The sequence below is a fragment of the Oncorhynchus mykiss genome, chromosome 7 (genome assembly GCF_013265735.2).
Source record: "Oncorhynchus mykiss isolate Arlee chromosome 7, USDA_OmykA_1.1, whole genome shotgun sequence".
In the NCBI taxonomy this organism is placed as follows: Eukaryota; Metazoa; Chordata; class Actinopteri; order Salmoniformes; family Salmonidae; genus Oncorhynchus; species Oncorhynchus mykiss.
The window spans coordinates 58,034,874-58,056,146 of record NC_048571.1 but is presented as its reverse complement, the minus strand read 5'-3'; the positions used below and the strand labels follow the sequence as shown (position 1 = coordinate 58,056,146).

General features: G+C 43.6%; 1 protein-coding gene across 2 annotated transcripts in view; it reads right to left on the bottom strand.

Annotated features, from left to right (window-relative positions):
• Positions 1-932: 932 nt before the first annotated feature.
• Positions 933-21,273, bottom strand: part of LOC110528055 (ephrin type-A receptor 8) — a 137,414-nt gene continuing 117,073 nt past the window's right edge. Inside the window, exons 6-19 of one of the 2 annotated variants that reach the window (XR_005052617.1) lie at positions 13,627-13,782; positions 12,879-13,289; positions 8,704-8,828; positions 8,103-8,265; positions 7,337-7,511; positions 6,440-6,507; positions 5,962-6,087; positions 5,382-5,567; positions 5,069-5,130; positions 4,665-4,874; positions 4,356-4,505; positions 3,946-4,136; positions 3,123-3,276; positions 933-2,993 (exon numbers count right to left, since the gene is read on the bottom strand). Coding sequence is in view for 1 of the 2 variants with exons in the window: in XM_021609840.2 (XP_021465515.2) it covers positions 2,879-2,993; positions 3,123-3,281; positions 3,946-4,136; positions 4,356-4,505; positions 4,665-4,874; positions 5,069-5,130; positions 5,382-5,567; positions 5,962-6,087; positions 6,440-6,507; positions 7,337-7,511; positions 8,103-8,265; positions 8,704-8,828; positions 12,879-13,289; positions 13,627-13,782 (2,297 nt within the window). In the remaining variant the exon portion in view is untranslated. Of the gene's footprint in view, positions 2,994-3,122; positions 3,282-3,945; positions 4,137-4,355; positions 4,506-4,664; positions 4,875-5,068; positions 5,131-5,381; positions 5,568-5,961; positions 6,088-6,439; positions 6,508-7,336; positions 7,512-8,102; positions 8,266-8,703; positions 8,829-12,878; positions 13,290-13,626; positions 13,783-21,273 lie in introns of both variants that reach the window. The other variant, XM_021609840.2, reaches the window with a different exon arrangement.

Here is a 21,273-nt window from a genome sequence, read left to right as displayed (position 1 = left end):
TCTGAGACTATCACAGTGCAGGTGCATTTATACGGAGACGGAGATTACACACAGGTGGATTGTATTTATCATCATTAGTCATTTAGGTCAACATTGGATCATTCAGAGATCCTCACTGAACTTCTGGAGAGAGTTTGCTGCACTGAAAGTAAAGGGGCTGAATAATTTTGCACGCCCAATTTTTCAGTTTTTGATTTGTTAAAAAAGTTTGAAATATCCAATAAATGTCGTTCCACTTCATGATTGTGTCCCACTTGTTGTTGATTCTTCACAAAAAAATACAGTTTTATATCTTTATGTTTGAAGCCTGAAATGTGGCAAAAGGTCGCAAAGTTCAAGGGGGCCGAATACTTTCACAAGGCACTGTATATATCCTGATCTTTCTTATATCTCTCAGATATACTGGGACAGACACTTCAGAACAAACTTATTTTAGATTTGTTTTTTGGGACTATCTGTTGTTCCATGTAGTGAATATGTTATTTCATGTGTTTGTATCGGCTAATAGCAGTAAGGCCAAATACAATTTTTCATCAAATATATTTTTTTAACCCTAACCTTAACCTCAAGTGAAAGTGAACTTCAAGTGAAATGTATTAAAACTTACCTCAATCCAGGGACGGAATGTGTAGCTCCAAGGCCACACCATGGATCAACCTGAACACTAACCCTAACCTTAACCCCAGCTTCAATGAACTTCTGGTGAAATGGTTTAAAACATACCTAAATCCAGGGATGGAATGTATAGGTCACACTCCGGATCAACCCAAACCATAGCTATTATCATAACCCTAACCCCAACCGTAACCCAAACTACATGCCCACATCCTGGATAGACCCTAACCACAACCCTAACCCAAGCTTCATGTCCACACACATAGGCCCTATGTCATCGGTCGTCGGATGAAGGATGAGACCAAGGCGCAGCGTACTTTGAGTTCCACATAATTTATTAACGAAGTGAAACTTTGGAAAAGACAAAACAATAAAGAATACAACGTCCCAAATAGCTTTGTTGTGCAAACTACCTGCACACAAACAAAGACAAGATCCCACACAGAAGGAGGGAAAAGGGCTGCCTAAGTATGATCCCCAATCAGAGACAACGATAGACTGTCTGTCTGATCTGATTGGGAACCACACTCGGCCAGAAACAAAGAAATAAAGAACATAGAATGCCCACCCAAATCACACCCTGACCAAACCAAAATCCATTACTGTAACCCTAACCCTGTTTTGTTCATTTTCTATTCATTCCTACATTAGTCACTGTGTTGTGTTCCGGATTGGAATGTGAAACATTCTGCAACATCCCAAGCGAGACAGGTCAGTTGTGTTAAACCCATTTTATTTATTCCCAGGTGAATCATGGCAGTGGACTCAGCACTGAGTCGTGCAGACAGAGGGGTATTGCTTTTTCAGTCACTATTTGTATTATATGATTCAACATGACAAACAAGGATGATCCATCAATCTTTGCAAAAAGCTTTTGTCTTTTGAATTTTGTTTGAGAGCAAATAGACCGAGGGCTCTATTCAATCCGCATTGCGGATGTTCAACGTTACAGCGTGATTGAAATTTAAAGGCCATGTCCCTGCGTTAGTGGAGACAGCATTCACGTTAAACCCTGCATATTTCGACTTAATCGGAAATTACCTTCAAATGTCTTTTGAGCAATCTGTAACGATTCACCGATACTGATTGAATAGAGCCCCTAATTTCAGACAGAGGTTAGTACATCCTGTTGTATGTACTGGTATAGAAAACAGAAGGCTGTTTGTCAATTGATAGATCTAATAAAACATACATTCATAAAATATGGAATTTCTATTGAACTCCAGTGTTTAAAAAAAAAAGTGTCTCAGGAGAAAAATTTGGAAACATTATTGAAATGTCACCATAGTTATACAATGCATATTCAGGGAATATAATGAGCTTCTTCTCTAATAAAAAGAGACATAGACCACTTATTCAGGAAATCAAACATAGGTGCATTAGAAAACCATTCTCTTGATTGCACAGTGGAACTAGGACCGTCAATAATATTGTTTTCAAAGTATTTAGATAAAAACATTCCACATATAGCACTTTCCCTATTCCTTGTTTTGTCCTTACCACCACAGAATCAAAACACTATAATCACAATGAGTCATCATCCATACATCTGTTCTACAGTAGTTGTGCGCAATACAGCTGAACCAGGGAGAGAACACAGTGCTTCTCTCCTAGGGTCCTTCGAAAGTTTACTGTGTGAGATTGTGACTCCGTACAGTCTTTCATAGCCAAATTAGAACTGGCTTCCTTCTTAGTGGAGGAGACTTGGAATTTCTGGTGAGTCGAGTAGGTTGTTGCTGTTTGTCCACTGTCGGGTTCAGGTCCAGGGTCTTCTTGTGCCATGTAAGTAGACAGGGGCCTGGGGACAGTTCTCAGGGGAACCATAGGAGAAGCTGTGTGCTGGGGGACACAGCTCAGTGCTCCAGCCCCTGCCAGTCTCTCGCTTACTGTATGCTAGGCTATCACTCAGATCCATTGTAACGTATACTTAACTGATACATTAATATGAATAGAATCTCTCTTTGTATACAACAACATTTAAATCATTTGTGGAGATTAAGGCAGTCCATACATTTTTACAAACAAGACATGAAACATATCTGAATAGGAAAAACAAAGGCTATGGTACTCAAGTCCCTTCATATCTGTACTCTTGAAGTTTCAATCTCTCAAAGAAGAGGTCTTGAAAAGTTAACCAAAATGTCACCCGGACATTGTAGTTTCTCTGATAGTCATAGATCAATTCCCATGAGTTCCGACTAGGCCTCAGAAGCCTGGGGCTAGATTTGAAAATCGGCTGGCTGGAGAAGCCTTGAGACTGAAGTTATACGTGCACCGAGGGCACACTTCTGTTGAGCACCTGGACACGCATCAGCTGTACACTGGTCATGATCTTCTTCTGGTGGCCCATCAGTGTCACCCCCAGCCTGTGGATATCCCTGTAGGACACACAGAGATGGGGCAGAGTCACACATGAACACACTCATCAGACAGCCTAAATTACTCTTAAGCATCAATGACATGTGGATGATGTGATTGGAGAATGATGCTATGGCCTTGCCTCTCACCCTTGGTTCATGCCTATGACGTGGCCTAGGGTCAGGTAGCCTCCTGCAGCAAAATGGTCCTTGTATCGGCCCATCTTGATGGTGTCCAGCCACTCATCCACAGAACTACAGCTGCTGAAGTCTGGGATACTTCTGTCCATCATGGGAGGTGTGCCTAACCTGAGAGAAAGAGTGAGAAAGAGAGAAAAGAGGAAGAAAAGGAGATAGGACAAACACACAGACAGAAGGGAGAGATGTGGAAAAAAAGAGGTGGAGAGGAAAATAGGTGTTGAAATGCACTAGCAGCTAAGGCAGAAAATCAATAGCTGTTAAAATGATAGAGAAGGGGTGGCTGCTCTGATTGCAGGATGGCTGGTTTGGCTAGATTAATACGGAGAAAAATCCTTAACACCCCCTCCTCCTCCTCTCCTCCTATTCTCCTCATCCCTCCATCTCCCCGACATGCACCAGTAGCTCTATGGGACCATGGATCTGAAAGAAGCAATTTAACACAGGTTCAAGTCTAACTCAAGCCGCTCTTCACTCTGCTTTCTGATTCCCGGACTATCAATGTCAATATCACAGCCAGGCTCTTATTTAACAGAGCACATGTCTATCAGAGATGAGCTTATTGGAAAACGAACAAGGCCGTTCCTTGTTCTCTTAAGGCAACCTGTCTCCCTTGCGTCAGCCGGGGAAGTTTGAGGGAAACTTTGGGCTGTAACTTTATCCCACAGCTCATGTTTGACAAATGAGTTGAGAGTGGATTTGCAGTGCGTTGTCCAGACAATGCATTGCCCAAGCGATGTTTGCCCCGGCGATGGTTGTCTAGCAGCCTGTTCACCTGCACAGCGTGTTCATGGACTTGAGGTTCTCCGGGTTCCGGATCAGCTTGTCTAAAACTGTAACGATCTGGCAGAACCGGGGCCTCTCGTTGCGGTCCTTCTGCCAGCAGTCCAGCATGAGAGTGTGTAAAGCACCTGAACAGCCCATAGGAGCAGGTAGCCTGTAGCCCTCCTCTACTGACTTTATCACCTACACACACACACACACACACACACACACACACACACACACACACACACACACACACACACACACACACACACACACACACACACACACACACACACAGAAAGAGCGAGAGAGAGAGATATGCAGGTATCATTACACATGTTTTCTTATGAGTGTATGTGTGATTTGCATGTACTATATACTGTATGTGTGTGTGCGTGTCCTCTCCAATCCACTCACATCTCTGTTGGTGAGGTTCCAGTATGGCCTCTCCCCATATGACATGACCTCCCACATGACCACGCCATAGCTCCACACGTCACTGGAAGAGGAGAACTTCCTGTAGGCAATGGCCTCCGGCGCTGTCCAGCGGATTGGAATCTTACCACCCTGAAGGGAACAGAAACGCACTAGAACCAGAACTAGAACAACCACTGGCATCACCACTGAATAGAAAACAGAACTAGAACTAGAGAACTTGGGCTACAACAGTATTATAATCTAGTACATATTAGAGTTTTAGAATGTATCATTAAAGTGTGAACTCACGCTGGTGGTGTATGCTGCATCAGGATCGTCCTCCAGGACTCTGGACAGGCCGAAGTCAGACACCTTACACACCATGTTGCTGTTGACCAGGATGTTACGAGCTGCCAGGTCGCGGTGGATGTAGCCTATGTCTGCCAGGTAGGTCATACCCGCCGCGATGCCACGCATCACGCCCACCAACTGGATTATAGTGAACTGACCATCATGTTTCTGAGAGGAGGAGATGAGGTGGAGAGATTGTAGTGTTAGTTAGAGGCATATTGATTGAGATTTCAGATGTCAAGTGCTTCAAAAAGAATTTCTCTACAAGAGAAAGAAAGAGAGAGAGAGAGTGGGAGAGAGGGAGAGAGGGAGAGTGAGAGGATATGGGAAAAAAATATGAAATCCTTATAAATGCAACAAACCCTCAGGAAAGAGTCCAGAGATCCATTCTCCATGTACTCAGTGATGATCATGACTGGTTTACCTGGGGGGGGGGAGTAAGGTAGGGTGAATGAGGGAAAGAGGGGGGCAAGGGAAGGTAAGGGATGGAGGGGTGTAAGGGAGTAAGGGATGGAGGGGGGTAAGGGAGTAAGGGGGGAGGGGGGTAGCCCATTCTATTAATTCTTATTTCTATGGGCGTATGTACTTTCTTCTTGAATTGAATTCATACGCAGCAAAGACATTGAATTGCATCAAACTGAAAATGGAGTTGAATCAAATCAAATGGAATCTTACTGCGTGTGACCACTCCCTCCAGGTGAATGATGTTAGGGTGGTCAAACTGGGCCATGATTGATGCCTCAGCCAGGAAGTCCCTCCTCTGCTTGTCACTGTATCCTGCCTTCAGTGTCTTCAAAGCCACCGGAATGTCTCTCTTCCCTGGGAGACGCATCCGCCCGTAACACACCTCCCCAAACTCACCTGCACACACACACACGTTTAGGTGTACTCCTCCCCGACGACCACAATATAGACTAATCTATTCATTGAGTGATAGAGTCATTCGAACAAAAATAAATTGTTTCCTAATCTCATCTCCTGCTTTGTGCTTTGAAAAGTCACAGAACACATCATTACATTCCTTCCCCTTTCCCTTTCTGTCTAATGTGTCTTATCAACAACTACAACCCTAAAGGTCATTGTTAACAGCCATGATTATAACGCCTACCATGTCCTGCTTTGCCAGTGTGATGTTATTATTCCCTGTGTGTCTCTGTGTTTGATTGACAGCCCCATGCAACGCTCTGATTCCACTGTGCCATTCCTCTCCGCTGCACACCGCAGCCTTTACTTCAGCCAATGATTTTCAGTTTACCTGACCCAATGATTTTCTCTATTCTGATCCTGGAAGCTTCAATTTCTCGGGCAAACTCGTGGACGGCCTGGCAGGGGTCCTCGTAGGTGTGTGGGTCGATGTAGAATCGCACGTCGGGGAATGACACTAAAATAAACAACATTAGCATCTGGTCACATACCACTGGATGGAAACAATATGCTACATGAGACTGTCACAGGAAAGCGAGGGAGAAAGAGATAGATAGAGAGAGAGAGAGAGAGAGAGAGAGAGAGAGAGAGAGAGAGAGAGAGAGAGACTGCAGTACTGAGATTTTGTACCTCAATAAATCTGAATCAAACGGGAAGTGAACTGTGTACACTGAGGATGAATATGATTTAATTTTATTGAACCTTTATTTAAACAGGCAAGTTACTGGAGTGAAGGCTGGGGGGGGGGGGGGGGGGGGGGGGGGGGGTGCAATAAAAATATACCAGTAATAATAATAATACAAACATACCATGGCCATTCTGGTAGTGCATCTTCTCCTCATCAGAGTCCTGGAAGGCCTTGCTATAGCCACAGTGTCTGTATATCAAACAGTAGTTTAGAATAGTTTAGAGTCACACGGGGATACACCACACTTCTCACGGTTTTCCTCTCATTCTATCTTTCAGACTCCGCTTGAAAACGCTAACATGCATTGAAGTTGGAAATAAATCCACAAATGATTTGTGGAAGATGTAAATTCTAGACATCAAAAGAGAGAAGGAGAGGGATAAGTGAAAACATTAGCATTGTTATTTTACTAACATGAACAGCCGTAATAATTAAACTGACTGTTTAGAAGTACAAAACTGGGTCTGAACATTACCCATGCAGAAACTCTGGGAGATGACCTGACTTTCCACTGCTGACAAACACATGCCATACTCTAGAGTGAGAACTACTCTGGGCTATTTAAAAGCATTAGTGGAACAAAGTTAGAGACCATCTCCTTGGTTTCCTGTGCTGTGGGATTGTGGGACTGTTGGACTGAAAATACACAGTTACTGTAGCACTGGAGCCTATGGGGGTACATTTTTTAAATCCATTTATCAGACTCTTTTATCAAATGCACCTTACAGTCATGCTTGCATACGTTATTTATGGATGGGTGGTCCCAGGAATCAAACTCACTATCTTGGAATGGCACGAGCCATGCCCTACCAACTGAGCTACAGATTACCTCAAGAGGGGATTAGAGGTCATCCTATGGATATCAATGCATATGGGTATACAACATCAGAGACAGATTATGGATAAAAAAAGAAAATACTAATATGAATGTTGATTTTAAAATAAAGGAATCCTATGGAGACAATGGTATAATTTACTTGAACCCTTGTTAAGGTAGAGTAAAAAATATTCCACATACGTATATGAGTGACGTAGAGTCAGAGAGGACTCGTCCACATCACGGGTTGTGGTGTAGTGTAAGAAAGGGTTGCCTTGCCGTTTCCTGCAGATGACGATGGCCAGGAAGGTGACGAGGCCAGAGACCAGCGCCATACAGATCCAGATGATGGTCATAGTGTCGTAGCGCAGAGGAACTGGACACACAACAACACAACCAGTTTGTGTGAGTGTGTGTGTGTGTTCGGTGCTCTTTGAGGCTTAGGTCTGCAGCAGCAGCTTTCCTGACAGGGGTGCCCCTCACACAAAGCACAGATCTATAGCATTAAGGGATTGTCTGAAGGGTTCCTGGTCCCACTGACATTCATGGCTCTTCAACCCAGCACCATTCTGTCCCTCATGAAAATATACTATAATATATTATGGTATAAATACTGTAGTATTACTATATTTATATACTATAGTATTTACTGTAGTGTTTTTGCGTACAGAACTGTAGTATGCTATAGTACTCATTGTAGTGTTTTGCAGACATGACCGTAGTATACTATAGTATTGTTTTTGTGGAAAATCTGTTAGTATTTATTGTAGTGTTTTTTCTATAGTACTATAGTGAATACTATAGCACACTACAGTTGTCTGCAAAAACACTACAATAAATATTACAGTAAAGTCTGTAAAAACTCTACAGATAGGTTGGCACCAATAGACACCAAAAGAATACAAAGCACTTCTAAACCTAGTGAGAGATTTTACAAATGAAAATAGTGCTACTCTCATTCTCTTACTTGCTTTCCCGGTCTGGATCTCCACATTCTGGCTGAAGCGTCCGCAGCCTGCCGAGGTTCTGGCCCGGACCTGAAAAATGTACCTGGTACCAGGCTTCAGGCCAGACACCCGGGCCGTGGTCCCCTTGGCCTTCAGGGTGGAGTAACTCTGCTGCTCCTTATCCTGGTGGAGGAGAGCTGTGATAAAGACAGTCTGCTGCCCAAGCAGTGTTTATATTGCAGATTTATCCAGTAGCAACCCCAGGAGTTTGCACAGATTAAGATAACAACACAGCAGCCACACTAATCTGTCTGTACTATCCAGGCGTGTGTGTGTGTGTGTGTATGACACTATTCACTCTATACACACAACCTCAAGTCTCCAGTGACCACCCCCACTGTGTGGATCCTGGTCTGTGTGTGTGTTGCTCAGATCTCTCTTACCTCATTAGCTGTGTGTCAGAGCATGCAGAACCACAAAGCAATTAACTTGTCTTTGCTGCTAGGCTGTCACTTTCACGAATCAATCAGCATACATAAACACAGACAGAGAGACACATACACGCATATATGTATCTACTGTACGTATGTACGTTTGTACGTATGTATGTATGTACTCTACCTTCTCATAGTATTTGATGTCATACTCTAGTATGACTCCATTGGGCTGGTCAGGCTCGTGCCACTGCAGAGTGACGCTGTTCTGACTGGTGTTCTCCTGGCGAATGGCAATCACCTGGGAAGGGGCTGAACAGAAAGCAGGAAACAGGAAGTACAGAAACGATTTAATTTTTTTATAGAAAACCAGAACATACATACATCAATGTTCCATCGAGCACAAGGTGGCCGCCCAACTACAAAACGTCAATATATGTAACGGTCGTCGTAGGTGGAAGAAGAAGAGGATCAAGGTGCAGCGTGGTATGTGTCCATATCTTTTAATAAAGAACTTGAACACTGAACAAAAACAACAAACCGACAACTGAAAACAGTTCTGGCTGGTGCAGACACACAACAGAAAACAGAAAACAATCACCCACCAAACACAATAGAAAACAGGCTACCTAAATATGGTTCTCAATCACGATTGACAGCTGCCTCTGATTGAGAACCATACCAGGCCAAACACAGAAATAGCAAATCATAGAAAAACTAACATAGACAACCCACCAACTCACGCCCTGACCATACTAAAACAAAGACATAACAAAAGAACTAAGGTCAGAACGTGACAATATATGTCAAAACATGGTGCATTTAGAAAGTATTCAGACCCCTTGACTTTCTAGACATTTTGTTACATTACAGTCTTATTCTAAAATGGATTAGGTTGTCCCCCTTATCAATATACACACAATACCCCAGAATGACAAAGCAAAAACTGTTTTTTATACATTCTGGCAAATTTATTAAACATCAAAAATGAAATATTACATTTACATAAGACTTCAGACCCTTTACTCAGAACTTTGTTGAAGCAACTTTACAGCCTCAAGTCTTCTTGGGTATGACGCTACAAGCTTGGCACACCTGTATTTGGGGAGTTCCTCCCATTCTTCCCAGCAGATCTTTTCAAGTTCTGAAAGATTCTCCCAGAAGGAGCATGACCATCGGGTTCTTGGTCACGAATCCTGCCTTCCTGTTCGGGCGGCGGTCGTCGTCGCCGGCCTATTAGCTGCCATCGATTCCCTTTCCTTTTGTTTCTGTTAATTGGGTCTAATTGGTTACACCTGTTTTGAGTTAGTTTTGTTTGTAGTCTATTTAAGGGCACTAGGCCTGTTGGGTATTGTGCGGGCTTGTTCTCTGTTTAATGGTGTTGGTGTATTAGTGTGATCTCTATTTTTCCGGACAGTTTTAGTCCTGTGTATTTTGGACGGGTTGTTTCATGCGCCCTTGTGTTTTGCATGTCCGTGTCTCCGCTGTCTTTGGAATAAAAGATCCACGTACGGAATTACCTGCTCTCTGCGCTTGACTACTCCACTCACCATTCATAGAAGTCATAACAGAAGAATGATCAATGGAAACAGGATGCACCTCTTTCGAGTCTCATAGCAAAGGGTAGAAATGCGTCTACGGTGGTCGGCCGAGGCTGATGGAGCCTTCAACCAGTTGAAGGCGCTGTTTACTGAAGCTCCCATGTTGGCGCATCCGGACCCTTCATTAGCATTCATAGTGGAGGTGGATGCGTCCGAGGCTGGGGTTGGAGCCGTGCTGTCACAGCGCTCGGGCACACCACCGAAGCTCCGTCCCTGCGCTTTCTTTTCCAAGAAGCTGGGTCCGGCGGAGCGGAACTATGATGTGGGGGCCTGGGAATTACTAGCTATGGTAAAAGCCCTGAAGGTGTGGAGACACTGGCTAGAGGGGGCTAAACACCCTTTCCTCATCTGGACTGACCACCGCAATCTGGAGTATATTCGAGCAGCGAGGAGACTGAATCCGCGTCAAGCTAGGTGGGCCATGTTCTTTACACGCTTTAGATTTACAATCTCTTATAGACCAGGTTCCCTTAACACTAAGGCCGACGCGCTGTCCCGTCTTTTTGACACCGAGGACCGGTCCATCGATCCCACTCCCATCCTTCCAGCCTCTCGGCTGGTGGCCCCGGTGGTATGGGAGGTGGATGCGGACATCGAGCGGGCGTTGAGGGTTGAACCTGCGCCTTCACAGTGTCCGACCGGTCTCAGGTACGTGGCGCTTGGTGTCAGTGATAGTTGATTCGGTGGGCTCACACACTACCTTCTTCGGGTCATCCGGGGATTGATAGGACAGTGCGGGGTCTTAGGGGGAAATACTGGTGGCCCACCTTAGTTAAGGATGTGAAGCTCTATGTCTCTTCCTGTTTGGTATGCGCTCAGAGTAAGGCTCCTAGGCATCTGCCTAGAGGGAAGTTACAACCCCTCCCGGATCTCTCGGTAGATTTTCTTACTGATCTTCCCCCAACTCAGGGGAACACTACCGTTCTGGTCGTTGTGGATCGGTTCTCTAAGTCCTGCTGCCTCCTCCCATTGCCTGGTCTCCCTACGGCCCTACAGACTGCTGAGGCTCTATTTACCCACGTCTTCCGGCACTACGGGGTTCCAGAGGACATCGTATCTGATCGAGGTCCCCAGTTCATGTCCCGGGTTTAGAGGGCGTTTATTGAGCGTCTGGGGGTCTCGGTCAGCCTTACCTCTGGTTATCACCCCGAAAGTAATGGGCAGGTGGAGAGAGTAAACCAGGAAGTGGGTAGGTTTCTGAGGTCGTATTGCCAGGACCGGCCAGGAGAATGGGCGAGGTACGTCCCGTGGGAAGAGTTGGCCCAGAACTCACTTCGTCACTCATCCACGAACATGTCGCCATTTGAATGCGTACTGGGCTACCAGCCGGTCCTGGCTCCGTGGCATCAGAGTCAGACCGAAGCTCCTGCGGTGGAGGAGTGGGTACAGCGCTCTAGAGAGACCTGGCGGGCAGTCCAGGATTCTCTCAGGCAGGCCAGTGAATGGCAGAAAAGAAACGCTGACCGCCACCTCAGTGAGGCCCCTGTGTTCGCACCAGGGGACAGGGTCTGGCTCTCGACCCGAAACCTGCCCCTCCGCCTGCCCTGCCGGAAGCTGGGGCCGCAGTGTGTGGGGCCATTTAAAGTCCTGAGGAGGATAAACGAGGTGTGTTATAGATTGCAACTTCCCTCTTACTATCGCATTAACCCCTCAATTCATGTGTCTCTCCTCAGGCCGGTGGAAGCTGGTCCCCTACAAGAAGGTGAGGTACCGGAGGTCCCTCCGCCCCCTCTGGACATCGAGGGGTCCCCGGCGTACACAGTACGAACTATTCTGGACTCGAGACGCTGGGTGAGGGGCCTGCAGTACCTCATGGACTGGGAGGGGTACGGTCCGGAGGAGAGGTGCTGGCTACCGGGGAGGGAAATTTTAGATCCTTCCCTCGCCTCCACCAGGATCGCCCCGCGCCTCGTCCTCCGGGTCGTCCTCGAGGCCGGGGTCAGCGCGCAGCGGGAGCCGCGCGTCGGGGGGGGGGGGGGGGGTACTGTCACGAATCCCGCCAAAGATGGTGCCTCTTCCTGTTCGGGCGGCGCTCGGTGGTCGTCGTCGCCGGCCTATTAGCTGCTATCGATTCCCTTTCCTTTTGTTTCTGTTAATTGGGTCTAATTGGTTACACCTGTTTTGAGTTAGTTTTGTTTGTAGTCTATTTAAGGGCACTAGGCCTGTTGGGTATTGTGCGGGCTTGTTCTCTGTTTATTGGTGTTGGTGTATTAGAGTGATCTCTATTTTTCCGGACAGTTTTAGTCCTGTGTATTTTGGACGGGTTGTTTCATGCGCCCTTGTGTTTTGCATATCCGTGTCTCCGCTGTCTTTGGAATAAAAGATCCACATACGGAATTACCTGCTCTCTGCGCTTGACTCCTCCACTCACCATTCATAGAAGTCATAACAGAAGAATGATCAATGGAAACAGGATGCACCTCTTTCGAGTCTCATAGCAAAGGGTAGAAATGCTTATGTAAATAGGGTATTTCTGTTTTTTATTTGTAATACATTTTTCTCTTTGCCATTATCGGTTATTGGTTGCAAGTAGATGAGGAAAATGTTTTGTTTAATCAATTTTAGAATAAGGCTGTAACATAACAAAATGTTGAAAAAGTCAAGTGGTCTGAATACTTTCTGAATGCACTGTATGTATCATGCAGCCTAGCTGTTGAGATGTTATTTTTAATAATGTGTAAACTGTATGTGTTTGATCCACAGGTAAAACAACCTACATGCATACATTTATATGTTTTAAATCGATACAGGTGTCCCCTACCTGCCTGGTTCGTGGTGATGTTGACAGATATGAAGGGCGCCGGCTCATTGCTTAGGTGAGTCACCGCATTCATCGCTAGGATACGGAAGGTATAGTTGGCGTGGGCAACCAGGTTTAGAACGGTAACCCAGGGTTCGGTCAGCAAGCTCTGCCGGGGAACAAACCGCACGGGGACCACCCCAGAGCGGTCCACCGTCCCTCCACCCTCTCCTCCCATCCCCTCTCCCACACTGGTTGACCCCATCCCTGCTGTACAGTCCTCACACTGCCCCCCTTCCCCAGAGCACTTCTGACAGAGCACGCTGTACAGCAGGTCACTGCGACCCCCCGAGTCCATCGGTCGACCCCACTCCAGATTCACTGACGTACCGTTAACCGACGATATCATGTTTACTGGAGCTGTTGGGGGGCCTAAGGAGAGGAGAGAGAGAAAAAGAGATGGAGGAGAACAATTTGAAGGGAGAAGAGAGAGAAAGTGGAGTATATGTGCATGTTTTTCTTCATGATTAGCACCTGAACCAGTGGAATGTGCTTCTATTTTCTCTTTCAGATGGTTATGTTCATCTAGTGTTTAGAGAGGCCCTCTAAAGGGGAAATTCAAATAAATAATCATAGAAAAGTAGCATATGCCCAATTAACCAAATCACCCAGGTCACCCAGGCCATGTGTAAGAGAGGTGGACCTACATGTGTAGTGGATTATTCGGTCTGTGTGTGTGCATGCCTGTGTGCATTTGTGAGTTATGTACTTGTGCATGGTGCGGCAGGGGGGTCTGTAGGGGCCCTGTAGTGGCTGGAGTCACAGGGGCAGTAGAGGGCAGCTCTGGTCTCTGAGTGGCTTTGTAGAGGACACCTCCCACACAACCCATCACCTGCCATTGGCTTATAGAAACCCACCTCACACGCTGTATGGGAAAGAGAGGGTTGGAGAGAGAGGGAGAGAGGGGGAGAGAGAGGGAGAGAGCAAAGGGGAGAGAGGGAAAGAAAGGGAGAGAGGGAGAGAGGGAGAGAGAGAGAGAGAGAGACTATTTGCACATCATTACAACACTATAATATTACATTTTTTGTGAGTGTAATGCTCACTGTTAATTTTTTATTGTTTATTTCACTTTTGTTTATTATCTATTTCACTTGCTTTGGCAATGTAAACATACGTTTCCCATGCCAATAAAGCCCTTAAATTGAATTTGAAAATTGAAATTGAGAAGGGAAGGGAGATAGTGGAAAGGGAGAGAGAGACAAAAATGTATATGAATACGCATAATAATCTTGGAAAATATTATTCTTTGGTCCACCCCATTATTTCTAGGGAAACTCCAACAGTCAATATGTAATTGGAACCCTGCATAGACTCACTGACTGGAGAGGAGGGAGAACAAAGTTAGACTTTTACACACACATTTGGGCCAAAGAGTCAGTGCACTGTTCATACTCCCGTAGGAAAATCTAAATGTAGACCACGTTTCAACCATATTCAGTACACATACTACATATTAACTTTCAATAATACAGGCTCCACTGATAAATGTGGGTTATGTGGCAGGGGAATCGGAAATATCTGGCAACATCATGGTTTCATCGTGCCTCCTCAGTAAAAAAAGAAAAAAGCTTACCAACATGTCTCTGCTCTGTTAAGAATGCAACAAGATCTCATGGATTTACCAATTTGACTTCAGATTCGGATGTTTTTCCACATTTCTCCAAATTTCAAAGTTGCTCCAAACGTCAGATTTCTTGGTGTTTTTGACACCCTGGGTTGACTGCCCCTGCTCAGCATCAATGCATTTCCCCAACCTCAAATGTAAAGTTGCTCCAAATGTTAAATTTAGAAATGAAAGGTTAAGGTTTTGGATAGGGTTAAAACATGAACCCTTTACACTGGTGGGAATTGGCCTACATGGACTGGGATACATGGAAATGTTTCTTACAGAAGAAATGCATATGAAATGCATATGCATAAGCATGATAGCAATTGAAATGGAACAGTTTCGAAATAGTGGAAACATTATTAGACCAAAGATGAGGACACAACACTGTTGCTATTATGTGCATGTTATATTTACTATACTTTTTGCTGCGTTTGTTGATAACAAAAACTGACAATATTCTGGATACACTTAGTAGCATAATAATAACATTCCTGGAAAATGTGGGGTACATGCAACATAAGACTAAAAAAATGACAAGGGTCTGAATGAGAGGAGTAAGTGGTGTCTGAGGGACTAGAGCAAGCACTCTTGTTTTGTTGTTTTGCATCCCCGCCATCCCACAATTACTGTTGTTGTTTACGGCCCATTATAAACCGCAATCTGGGTCAGGTGGCATCATCAGAAAGCTTGTTCTATTGCCAACATAACTAGCTGTTCTAAAATATGATATGATAGAAATTAAACTGGATGGACAGAAATAGAGGAAGGACTAAGAACAAACAAGAGAGAACTATTGTAAAGTCGACTGTCTCTCTAGAATGTGTATAAGATGTATGGATTGAAGGTAGAAGCATAAGTGTTTATTAGTTTACTTCAATTGGGGGATCGGCGGTAGGGTTTGCGGGAATAATAATAAAGGTATATTCTTTAAAAAAGTATGTATGTCTATATAGGTATGTGTATGTATATATGTGTATATATATATATGCATGCGTGTATGGATATATATATTTACAAAAAAAATATGGGGGATTGGAAATGATGCAGACAATTACATTGGAAGCAACATTCTTTCCGCAATATTAAGCTGATCCACCCTATAAGAAAAAAAACAAAAATAAAAAAACAAACAATAGTGCACAAGTATAAACACCATGGGACCAAGCAGCCGTCATACCGCTCAGGAAGGAGACCCGTTCTGTCTCCTAGAGATGAACGTACTTTGGTGCAAAAAGTGTAAATCAATCCCAGAACAACAACAAAGGACCTTGTGAAGATGCTGGAGGAAAGAGGTACAAAAGTATTTTTTATCCACAGTTAAACTAGTCCTATGTCGACATAACCTGAAAGGCCGCTCGGCAAAGAAGAAACCACTGCTCCAAAACCGCCATAAAAAAGCCAGACTATGGTTTGCAACTGCACATGGGGACAAAGATCGTACTTTTTGGAGAAATGTCTTCTGGTCTGATGAAACAAAAATAGAAATGTTTGGCCATAATGACCATCGTTATGCTTGGAGGAAAAAGGGGGAGGCTTGCAAGCCGAAGAACACCCTCCCAACCGTAAAGCACAGGGGTGGCAGCATCATGTTGTGGGGGTGCTTTGCTGCAGGAGGGTCTGGTGCACTTCACAAAATAGATAGCTTCATGAGGAAGAAAAATTATGTGAATATATTGAAGCAACATCTCAAGACATCAGTCAGGAAGTTGAAGCTTGGTCGCAAATGGGTCTTTCAAATGGACAATGACCCGAAGCATACTTCCAAAGTTGTGGCAAAATGGCTTAAGGACAACAAAGTCAAGGTATTGGAGTGGCAATCACTAAGCCCTGACCTCAATTCTGTAGAAAATGTGTGGGCAGAACTGAAAAAGCGTGTGCGAGCAAGGAGGCCTACAAACCTGACTCAGTTACACCAGCTCTGTCAGGAGGAATGGGCCAAAATTCACCCAATTCATTGTGGGAAGCTTGTAGAAGGCTACCCGAAACGTTTGACCCAAGTTAAACAATTTAAAGGCAATGCTACCAAATACTAATTGAGTGTATGTAAACTTCTGACCTACTGGTAATGTGATGAAAGCTGAAATAAATCATTCTCTCTACTATTATTCTGACATTTCACATTCTTAAAATAAAGTGGTGAGCCTAACTGACCTAAAACAGGGTATTCTTACTAGGACTAAACGTCAGGAATTGTGAAAAAAACTGAGTTTAAATGTATTTGGCTAAGGTGTATGTCAACTTCTGACTTCAACTGTAAGTACGTGGTTGCAAAGGGCATCAGTGTCTTAAAGATATTCTTCTCCTTAATGCAACCGCTGTGTCAGATTTCAGCGCTCAGGCACCAAAATAAGCCATACAGATACCCGCCATGTTGTGGAGTCAACAGAAGTCAGAAATAGCGTTATAAATATTCACTTACCTTTGATGATCTTCATCGGAATGCACTCCCAGGAATCCCAATTCCATAATAAATGTTTGTTTTGTTCGATAAAGCCCATCATTTATGTCCAAATACCTCCTTTTTGTTTGCGCGTTTAGTTCACTAATCCAAATTCAAGACGCGCAGGCACTTTGCCCAGACGAAAAGTCAAAAAAGTTATATTACAGTTCGTAGAAACATGTCAAACGATGCATAGAATCAATCTTTAAGATGTTTTTAATATAAATCTTCAAAAATGTTTCAACCTGACAATTCGTATGAAATGGAACGCAGCTCACTCTCACGGGCGCGCGCCTGACTTAGCTCATGGCATTCTGCCAGACCCCTGATTCAAACAGCTCTTATTCACTCCCCCTTCACAGTAGAAGCCTGAAACAAGGTTCTAAAGACTGTTGGAAGCCTTAGGAAGTGCAATCGGACCAAATTGTACACTGTATATTGGATAGGCAAACACTTGAAAACCTACAAACCTCAGATTTCCCACTTCCTGGTTGGATTTTTTCTCAGGTTTTTGACTGCCACATGTGTTCTGTTATACTCACAGACATCATTCAAACAGTTTTAGAAACGTCAGAGTGTTTCCTATCCAAATCTACTAATAATATGCATATCTTAGCTTCTGGACAGGAGTAGCAAGCAGTTTACTCTGGGCACCTAATTCATCCAAGCTACTCAATACTGCCCCCCAGCCATAAGAAGTTTTAACAGGCGATTTGCCAAGGCAGAATACTCTGAGCGCAGCCCAATCCAGAAATCTGGCAGTGGATTCTGATTAAACTCAGAACCGCTTGCTGCATTTTCACCGAGGCTCTCTTGTTCAGATATCGGTAAGTGGACTGGAGGCAGGGCATGAAAGGGATAATGAATCATTTTTTTTTGTGTAATCCGTTTTTGAGGAAAGTACCTGCGTTATTGCACACCCAACTCATTCAGGTGCATCGCTATATCACATTTGACATTGTCCGTAAGCTTGAGTTCATTTGCACACAAAGAAATCATACAATGATGGAAAGACCTGTGTTGTTAATGCAGACTGAGAAGAGCTTACACTTCTTAATCAGAACCTCAATTCTGTCCCCAGTATTGAATATAGTTGCGGAGAGTTCCTGTAATCCTAGATTCAGATCATTCAGGAGAGAAAAAACATCACCCAGATAGGTGAAGATCATAGTCAGTAAAGAAAATAATGTGTCAATAGTTTGCCCCTTGATAACCAGCGCACTTCTGTATGTTGTAAAAGCTTTACATGGTCACTACCCATGTCATTGCATAGCGCAGAAAATACAGGAGAGTTCAGGGGCCTTGCTTTAACAAAGTTAACAATTTTCACTGTAGTGTCCAAAACGTCTTTCAAGCTGTCAGGCATTCCCTTGCCAGCAAGGGCCTCTCGGTGGATGCTGCAGTGTACCCAGGTTGCGTCGGGAGCAAATGCTTGCACGAGCGTTACCACTCCACTCTCCCTGTCATGGCTTTTGCGCCATCAGTACAGATACCAACATGAGCAGCAGCAACGTTTGGCTACATATGGACCGATAGTGGAATTCCCGCGAGAGACTAACGGTTAATGTGAATGGATGTTAATTATTTGATTAGGCTACCTGTATTTGACATTGTGTTGTTATTTTGCTGAACACTAGATGGTTTAATTTTCTGTTTAGCAGTGAAGCGGAGCCACTCAGGCGAGAAAGAAACCTCACCCAAATGTATAGCCCCGTTGGAAAATGTGAAGAATAAAACATTTAAAAATATTTAAAAATGTATAGAAATGTAAATGTTTTATTTACGTTAATCACATTTTTATTTGGTGTGCCCCCGATATCATTGCGTGTACCCCAGTTTGGGAATACCTGCAATAGACAAACATAGGATAATTCTGTTCAGAACAACCCAAGGTATAATATCATGTCGTCTTGTAACTGTACATCAAACATAGTGATCATAATTGTTGAAAATGTATTTGACATTGTTTTATGATATGGAAATTTGGACTCACGGGTGTTTGGCTTGCTTGTATGACATCAAAACTGTATTTATTATACTCCTCAACGTTTCATCCTTAAAAATACACAGAATCTTCTTAATTTATAGCATTTCCCTCACTTGACAACAAAACATTACCAAAAGATGCCCAAATAGCATGAGTGAATGGGGGCAACTTCTTGTAGCGTGCGGTGCTCAAGTTCAGAGCAGCCGTCAGTCAAAACCCATACAGCATTGTGAAGCGCAGAGCCTGACATCATTTATAGCATGTTACTGTACAGCCACTGCATTCCAATGTAGGAGCTTATCACTGCCCAAATCTGATATTTTCAAACCTTATATGGGTACAAGTGTAATGGGATACATTTAGGCATTCATTCCAAACATCTAAGGTAAGAGCTAAGGTTTGGGATAGGGTTAAAACAAAGAAATAAAACATTTGTGTCTACCACTTCAGATCCGGAGTCATGGGATTAAACCCATCCACCACCTCTGTCCACTTGATGGTAATAGTGCTCGCTGTTGCCCCTAGTGGGCTGCTTTAAAGGCATTTCCGGACGTCCTCAGGACATGGGCAGACGTCCAATTTCAAAGTCAATCTCGAGCGATCTGCCAGAAGGATGAACATCCTAAAATTTTGACCATTATTTAAAAAAAATACAGAATATGATTCACAAAAAACGTGTGTGTCACTATATTGTATTACTGTATTGTACAGCACTCAATGTTGTTGATTATATTTCTTTATACCTTTCCGTAATTTACTTAAGTCTCTCAATACCTTTTACTGCAGTGTGCTAAAAAAAGTGATGCTTATTTATAAAACCCTCTTAGGCCTCACTCCCCCCTATCTGAGATATCTACTGTAGCCCTCATCCTCCACATACAACACCTGTTCTGCCAGTCACATTCTGTTAAAGGTGCCCAAAGCACACACATCTCTGGGTCGCTCCTCTTTTCAGTTTACTGCAGTTAGCGACTGGAACGAGCTGCAACAAACACTCAAACTTGACAGTTTTAACTCAATTTCTTCATTCAAAGACTCAATCATGGACACTCTTACTGACTGTTGTGGCTGCTTTACATGGTGTATTGTTGTCTCTACCTTCTTGCTCTTTGTGCTGTCTGTGCCCAATAATGTTTGTACCATGTTTTGTGCTGCTGCCATGTTGTGTTGCTACCATGTTGATGTTGTGTTGCTACCATGGTGTGTTGTGCTCTTGCTATGTTGTTGTCTTAGGTCTCTATTTATGTATATATGTATCTATATATATAAAAAAAATATCCCAGCCCCCGTCCCCGCAGGAGGCCTTTTGCCTTTTGGTAGGCCGTCATTGTAAATAACAATTTGTTCTTAACAGACTCGCCTAGTTCAATTTAATAAAATAATGTAAAAAAAATAATAATAATTGGGGTCACAGAGTGCTCCTTGGTAGTCTTAAACAAATGTACTTTGGAACAAAACTATACACCTCACATGGTTATTTGCTTAAAAAAAGAAGACACCTGTACCATGTCAGATATAGAGTTGAGATGTATTACATTTTGAGTGTGCATCCCAACATTAATCTTTGTATACACCACAGAAGACTGAAATATAACAAAACTGTTTGACATAGAAACACCAGATTTTAGTCGTAAAAAAAATTTAAGTTTATTAATTCTGAAATTCTGAAAAATATGAATAACATTCCACCCATGAGGCCACTAGGTCATTTGATCGCAGGAAAGGGCTACATTAACAATGAACCCTGACAGTAAGAGTGCCAGTAGCATACTGATGCTGAATGTACCATCAGGAACACACAGACACAGACAGACAGTTTGGATCACAAACAGATTAACAGACGGGGCTGATACGGCACCTCTCTCTCACGTCAGTGTCCCCCAGGGAACCCGGAAACTATTTCTATTTGCAATATTATTCCCACACTGTTTTCTCTCTTCCTTTTTATCCTGTTAATCCCTCCATCCCTTGATGTTTTTTGTGATGCTCCTGAGTTGAAAAGCTGGTCATGATAAACATCGGAATAGCTCGCTCATCAAGGAGGGAGGCGGCTTGCGCTTTGAAGTCTCTGACAGATTTACCAGGAGCATGCACGCATTTACACACAGTTCGAAATAACGATAATACTATACACATGTCACACACCACATGCACTCAAGAACACACACACGCACACAGATAATGGAAGCAGTAAAACTATAAACTTAGTAACACCCACACACACACAGATGTGGGAGAATTGAAAGGAGGGCTGGTGTAGAGATTTTTATTTTAGTTTTTTATTTAACCTGTATTTAACTAGGCAAGTCAGTTAATAACA